Source organism: Monodon monoceros, unplaced genomic scaffold (assembly GCF_005190385.1).
Source record: "Monodon monoceros isolate NGI ecotype Baffin Bay Population unplaced genomic scaffold, NGI_Narwhal_1 Super_Scaffold_13, whole genome shotgun sequence".
In the NCBI taxonomy this organism is placed as follows: domain Eukaryota; kingdom Metazoa; phylum Chordata; class Mammalia; order Artiodactyla; family Monodontidae; genus Monodon; species Monodon monoceros.
Window position 1 is genome coordinate 70871591 of NW_021703769.1, and position 7529 is coordinate 70879119.

Genomic DNA, 7529 nt, shown 5'->3' on the forward strand with positions numbered 1-7529 from the left:
GGAGGGTTGGGTGGGAACTTGGGTATCAGTTTTCTCTTCTCTCTTGCTCTTGCTAAGACCCTAGTACCTGATCTCTAACTCAGAATTATGTATCTTTGAGGCAGAAATCTCCACGCAAGAAGAGGGAAGAATGGCAAATCTTATCTGGTAGGGTACCTTTCCCTAAAGTTTCAATTTTAAGTCATTCAGACTCATACTTTTCCTCTCCTACCTTCTATTCCCTTGGTTGCTGGACTTTCCTTGGGAGCTATCTGATGCCTCAGACTTTTCCCTGCTTTAATCCCTCTTGCTCAGGTGCTTTCACTCCCTTTCCAGAAGGCAGGCATTCTACCTCCAGTTACTCCATCTAGCCAGACTGGTTTGAATCAGCCACACCCCCTTCCGAGCTTCTGGGGCTCTTCGGATGGTGGCTGGCCACCCAACCCCACCCCTGGGCTTGGCTTGGAGCCCTGAGTCAGCTCCATCTGCACCCAAGCCAAATCAAACCTGAGGCAGGAGCCGAAACTCACAGTTCCTCAAGGCCTATAGCCAGGTAAGAGTCCCCATTTGTTTTTACATTTTCTCTGATCTCAATTCCCTGGACCCTCTCCTTGTGTTCTCCCCTGATGACTGTACTGTGTTCACCTCATCTCAGTTCTTTACTCACATCCATTCTCCTGCAGCTTTGTGGCACATATCATTCTTGGCTCTTGCCTCTTCTCTTTAACCTTTCCTATCCTTTGTTACTTGTGTTCTGAGAACTGCAAATGTTTTCATTTTGTCTAGGGTGAAAGGGGAATGGTTGGGGATGAAGGTAGAAAGGCAGTTTGATGCCAGGGCTCTGAGGGCTTGGGAAATAGGGAGATGAGAAATGATTAAGTAGGGCATCATTATGCAGGTTTCTGTGTGGCTTATGAGGTCATTTGGACTCAGTGTTAATCTGATTGTGTTGTATGACCTGGGTTAAATGGAGAGAGGAGGTGGAAGGGAGTCAGCATAGCAAGGGAGGCTCTGATTTGGGGAGGGTGAGGTGTTTCTGAAGTTGAGTTTCCTCAGCTACAAGGAGAGCTTAGATGGGTACTTTTCCCCTACTTTCCCCCATCCCCAGCACTGTGTTTTCACATGAAATGGCTGATTTCCTTAAAGTGGAGTACAGGACCTAGGATGCCATTCTCTGATTCCTCCTTAATATTTGAGGGCAGCCTCTAAGGAACTTCAGGGCCCTTTGAAATACAGTTTAAAATCACTGAATTAGGTAGTCTCAGACTCCTAGCCGTTTTTGAGATTCTGTGTTTTTCTACTGCCTCTCAGCATGCACCTGTCATTTTGCTTTTCCCCACTTGCCAAAACAGTAAGTAAAACAGATAATGCTACATTCACACCAGCTTGCCTTTAAAGACTGGGAACCTTAGGCTGAGGAAAAAGGATTCCAGACACTCATTTCCTCTCAGTCTATGAGTCACTAGGGGAATTCCCCAGGTAAGGCAGCATTTCTGAGAGTTCGACTAGGCCGTGACACGATCAGAGAGGCAGGTAGAGTCTGAGCAAGACTCTACCAGGGGTTCAGTTGTTGGGCTTACAAGTATCTTGACTGTATCGCCTACAGGTGATGGAGGACGAGGAGAAGGCAGTGGAGAGCTTGGTGAGCAACACGGAAGCTGCTCGTTCTCCATCCCCCATTCGCTGCTGCTCGCTCCGCCTCCGCTACTTGGCAGCTACTAGCATTATATGTGGCTGCTCTTGCCTGGGAGTCGTGGCCCTTGTGTTTGCCATCAAGGTGAGGAAAGCAATTCCTATGGAAGCAGGGGTGTGGGTGTAGTAAGGCAATGGTTCTGTATACCCGATCTATCTATATTGATCAAACAGTTAATAAGTACCTGCCAGAGCCTGGCTGTGGGCCTGGTGCCAGAAATAGGAATAAGACATGGTTCCTGCCGTCAAAGGGCCCACAGTCTAGCAAAAGAGATGGCTGTGAAAATGGGTAATTATTAATGGAATACAGCTCATCAGTACTATGATAGAGGAAGCACAGTGTATTCCAGGAGCTATGTATGTGTATATATATGTATGTAAGTACATGTACGTGTATAATAGAGTAGGTGAACAGGAAAGGCATCCTAAGGGAGTAAAAAGAAAGTAATCTTAAAGGATGAGTGAATAAGGGTAAAAGCGCATTCCAGGCGAAGGGAGCACAGGCAGCCTATACAAAGGCAACCTGGACTATTAGTTCAGCGTGAATGAACCAGTAAGGAACAGTGAGAGATGAAGCCAGAGGATCCAGATTCCCAAGAGCCTCCAGTGCTGTGCTTAGGAGTTTCAGCTTTATCTGGGAAGTACTGGGGAGCCTTTCAAGGATTTTTGCAAAGGAGAATGACATGGTCAGATTTGTGTTGTAGTTAAGGTCTACTCTCAAGGCCTATACAGAGGATGAATGGGAAGGGGCAAGACTCGGGGCAGCCGAGCAGTAACTAGAACAATCTATAGGAGTTCGGAAGAAGCTATGAAGTTTTTGAGAGGGCTTCACCATTTCAAAACATCTAACAGAAACCTCATGTGTACCTTTTGGAATTTCCTCGACCCTAGCTGTATTTTTATCAGAAACTGTTTTCTTATCGTCATAATTTCTGGATTTCATTAGGGCAAAATCATAAAAAGAATCCTTAATGAAAAAGATGAGGCCCATTGGGCTAATGAGAATGGAGTGTTGTTTGGTTGGACATGAGTGAAATACTCCAAGATTGGTCACTGTTTCTTGCCAAGAATTCCAAATTCTGAATGAATCTGAAATGAGTAGAAAAGGATGGGGAATAAAATGAAAAGTATTTTTCCGTATGTGATCTTCTGAGCAAACAACAGCCATCCTGAAAAGGAGGCAGAGCAGAGTGGGTACCTTACTTTGCAGTTGAGACATGAGAGTTAGAAACTGGAAAGGGAGGTGGAGGGTTTGGGTGTGAGATTTTGAGCCAAGATGAGGATGTAGGATTGGAGTGGGGCAGAGGGCATTTTGGGGCAGAAGCAGGGGGAGAACCTAACCAAAAACCTGCCCCCACAGGCGGAAGAGCGGCATAAGGCAGGCCGGTTGGAGGAGGCAGTGCACTGGGGGGCCCGGGCCCGGAGGTTCATCCTGGCCAGCTTTGCCGTCTGGCTTGCTGTCCTTGTTCTGGGCCCGCTGCTTCTATGGCTGCTCTCCTACGCCATCGCCCAGGCTGAGTGACCCTAGCTGGCCTTTGCTGAGAGTCAGCCGAGACATCCTGAATCCTGCAATGCGGCATTGCTAGGGTCTGGTGCCAACAATGGTACTTCCTGGCTGGAAGGATGGTGCCTCTCTCAAAGGGCTTTGGAAGAGAGAGGCAGCAGCTGAGACTGATGAGGGGAGGTCAGCCTGCTCTGTCCTTTCAGTGCCCACCATCCCCTATTCCCCCCAATCTCCTCCATCCTAGGGGCCTCTAGGAGGTGGGATTGAAGCCCAGGCCTGATTTTATTAGTATTTGTTTTGTAATAAAAGTCTTTTTTAGTGGCGAAATGCTCCTGTCTAATTGTTCTTCCCCTGCTTTTCCCTGGGCCCTTAGTGAGAGCCAGACTGGACATCTGACTGATGGCAGAAGCCTGCATCTCCCCTTACCTAGGGGCTTCAAGAGGAGGAAAGGATTTTTTTCTCCCTTTTCCTTCTTCTTCTGGAAGTTTCCCTTCTTGGAAAGACCCAAACTTCTCCCTTACCTATCAACAGAGACCCTTAGGCCACAGAGGAAAAGTCGTAGCAGCAGCTACTAGTTATTGAGTGCTTACTATATTCCAGGCTGTGTGCTAAGCATTTTATATTTCTTAACTTCTTCAGTCCTCAAAATCACTCAATAGTAGGTACTACTGTTTTTATTTTATAGTTGAGGAAACAGGCACAGATTATCCAAGGTCACACAGCTAGTAAGTGGCAGAGCTGGAATTCAACCTAGACAGTTAGTTCCAGAGCTGAGAGAGGAGTGAAAGGATTGGATAATAGCAACCACCACCCCGTATGTAGAAACTTGTATGATTATAATGAATTTTCATGTCCTTTATCTTGGGCCTTGTGATAATATTTTAAACATTTTTAAAATTGTGAGGTACACAAAGCAAAATATCCAAAACAGAATAGACAGCTCAATAAGTTAACACAAAGAAAACATCTGAAAAACCACCATTCAGTCAATGTAACCAATTTAACATTGCCAGCACTCCAAAGCCTCCTTTATACCCCTCTCAATCACTACACCTTCGTTTCTTCCCACAGGTAACTTTCTGTTTGTTACCCACACGTATTCTGACTTCTAACAATGTAGTTTAGTTTTGCCTGCATTTGAACACTATATAAATGGAATCATATGTATTCTTCTTATGTCTTGCTTCTTTTACTTAACATTGCTTGTGAGATTGATCAATATTTGGTGTAGCTGTAGTTTTCATTACTGTATAGTATTCCATTATATGACTATATTACAATTTACCGATTTTTCTGTTAGTGGACTTTTGGAATGTTTCCCATTAGGATATTATGAATCATGCTGCTTTGGACATTCTTGTACATGTTTTTTGAAGTACATGTACCCTGGGAATGAAATTTTGGGGTGATTTCACCAGCAGAGAGACCAACAGAGCACCTAAAGGAATTAGAGATGTTGCACGATGAAGATTAAAGGGGAAGGAGGGGCACATGATGGTGGTTTTCAGTGTTCCAGAGTGTTTCAGGAAGGAAAAGTGAAGGGAATCCATTGTTGGTCCAGAGGTTAGAACTACAACAATGGGTAGAAGCCATATAAACAGCAGTGGTTCTGAACCTTGACTTCACAATGGAACCTCCTGGGGAGCCTTAAAAAGTAACTTATGCCTGAGCTTTACCCCCCCAGAGATTCTGATTTAATTTGTGTGAGTTGCTGCCTGGGCATCAGGATAACTCATTTTAGAGAGATTTTTTACAAAAAATTTTTAAAGCTAGTATTTGATTAATTAGCAGCTTCAGTTTACTAGAATATCCCATTTCCCCAAACTGATTACATGAGGTCTTGCTATTTTTTAACTCCTTATTTTGAAAAAATTTCAAATCTATAGAACAATAACAGTACAATGAACTCATGTGTACTCTTACCTAGATTTATAATGTTTAACTTCACCACATTTGCTTTATATCTTTCTAAATATACGTAATTGTTACTGCTGAATCATTTGAGGGTAAGTTGAAGGCCCTTCATCTTTAAATACCTCATGATCTATATCTCCTAAGAACAAGGATATTCTCTCACATAACTACAGCACAATTATATAATTCAGAGAAGTTAACATCAGTACAATATTATCTTCTAACATATAGTCCATATTCAAACTTGCCAGTTGTCCCAGTAATGTCCTGTATAGCAATTTCTGCTTTAGGGTCCAGTGTGGGAACACTTACTGCATTTAGTTTGTCATATCTCTTTAGCATTCTTCAATTTTTAGTAGGTCCTCACCCTTTCTTTTTTTGTCTTTCATGACATTTTTGAGGTGAGGCCTTTTGTAGAATGTCTCTCGGTTTGGGTTCTTATGACTGAATTCAGGTTATGCATTTTTGGCTAAAATATTACATAAGCTGTATGTCCTCAATACATCATATCGAGAGGTATATGTCAATTTGCCCTTTTACTGGTGGAGGTAACATTGACAACTTGATTTTAAGGTAGTGTCTGTCAGATTTCTGCAGAGGTAAAGATACTTTTTTCCTTTGTAATTAAAAAGTTATCTGTATAGGGACTTCCCTGGTGGCGCAGTGCTTAAGAATCCGCCTGCCAATGCAGGGGACACGGGTTCAAGCCCTGGTCTGGGAAGATCCCACATGCCGCGGAGCAACTAAGCCCGTGCGCCACAACTACTGAGCCTGCGTGCTGCAACTACTGAAGCCCGCGAGCCTAGAGTCCATGCTCTGCAACAAGAGAAGCCACCACAGTGTGAAGCCCACGCACTGCAACGAAGAGTAGCCCCCGCTCACCACAACCAGAGAAAGCCCGTGCGCAGCAACGAACACCCAACGCAGACAAAAATAAATAAAATAAATTTACCAAAAAAAAAAAGTTACCTGTATAAATACCTCAGCAAATTTTTACCAGTAACTTTAATGTCCATTTTGCCCAAGTCAGTTATTCTGAGGCTTACAAAATGTTGATGTTTTAACTTTATCATTCTTTCTATACTTATTAGTTGGCATTCTACTATAAAGAAGGTCTTTTTCTCTTTCATTTATTTATTTACAATTTTTAGTGTCAGTATGGTCTCAGATTGTTTTTAAATTCAATTTGTTATACCCATTACTGTCATTAGCCTTCTTAAATTGTTTTGTTGAGGTATAATTTACCTACAGTAAAGTACACAGATCTTATGTGTGCCGAATGGTGAATGTTTTTACACGAACACACCTGTGTAATCACCACCTAGGTGAATAGAACATTTCTAGTACATCAGAAGGCTCCCTCATAGCCCTCTCAGTCTCATTATCCTTTTTGTCCCTGATTTCAACCTGGTTCTTGTGTTTAAATCCCCATCTTTCTTCACTTGCTTTCTGGCACAAATTATTCCAGGCTCATCTTGTACTTTCTCTGCTCCAGCCTGGGAATTGGCCATTTCTCCCAAGGAGGCCTGGTTTCTTTTATTGAGGACTGTTACTTTGAAATCAGTATCTAGACACTAGCTATGCTCACTCTACTGGGACATTATTGCTTCTAGGCCCTTTCAGAGGTTAGAGCTAGAAAATATCTAATTTTATCTATCTTAAGTCATTTCTTAAAATCATACCTCCAATTTCAATCAATCATAAGGTGCTCTCCTTTCCCTATTCCAAATTCCATATTCCCACAGTAAGAATCTAGGCTGCCAACTACATCAATCTTTATTGACTTGCTCAATTTCAAAATAATTATCCCATTATGCTACCAAACAACAAGTCTACTAAGTACAAGATTTCTTTGCAACTATTTTGTCTTTAGATTAATGGTATAAGGTCAAAGTACTCTGTTAAAAAGTTACTTGGATTCGTTTTTCTCCTCTTACATGCTTGCAATCCCAAAGTGACATTTCTAAGATAGATTAAATGAATTCATTCTCTGCCTCCTGGAACACAACCTCCACAAGGGTAGGGACCTTATTTTTTTTCATTGCTATTAGTCTAACTCTTAGACGCTCAACAAATATTTGTTGAATGAGTAAGTGAATGCCAGGGTTGAGCTGTGCACTGAGATTTATGAAGTGAGTCGCTCCTGGCAGAATCTCATAACCTGGTAGGCTTCGAACGAAGTGTGATATTCCCCCAAGGCTTTCGGGAGGTGGTAGTGGAAGACTGGGAAAATGTATAACCCCAGATGGTGAGCACTAGGGCTTTGGAGGTATTCGAGAGTCGGAGCAGCCACAGGACGACAAAGCCTCTTCTGCCTGACGGGCCGTGGCTCGTACAAGTTCGTACCAAGTAGCCAAGTTGAGGTCCAAGCTGCACGCTCTGCCCCTCAAAGCAGGTGCTTTGGACTAGGTTGCTAATATTTTTAAAAGCCGAATTGAGA

General features: G+C 42.9%; 1 protein-coding gene across 1 annotated transcript; it reads left to right on the plus strand.

Annotated features, from left to right (window-relative positions):
* Positions 1 to 3497, plus strand: TMEM265 (transmembrane protein 265). Its single transcript, XM_029219515.1, has 3 exons — positions 1 to 532; positions 1586 to 1756; positions 3032 to 3497. The coding sequence occupies exons 2-3, from the start codon at positions 1589 to 1591 to the stop codon at positions 3191 to 3193; spliced, it is 330 nt and encodes a 109-aa protein (XP_029075348.1). The 5' UTR covers positions 1 to 532; positions 1586 to 1588; the 3' UTR covers positions 3194 to 3497.
* The last annotated feature ends 4032 nt before the right edge of the window (positions 3498 to 7529 follow it).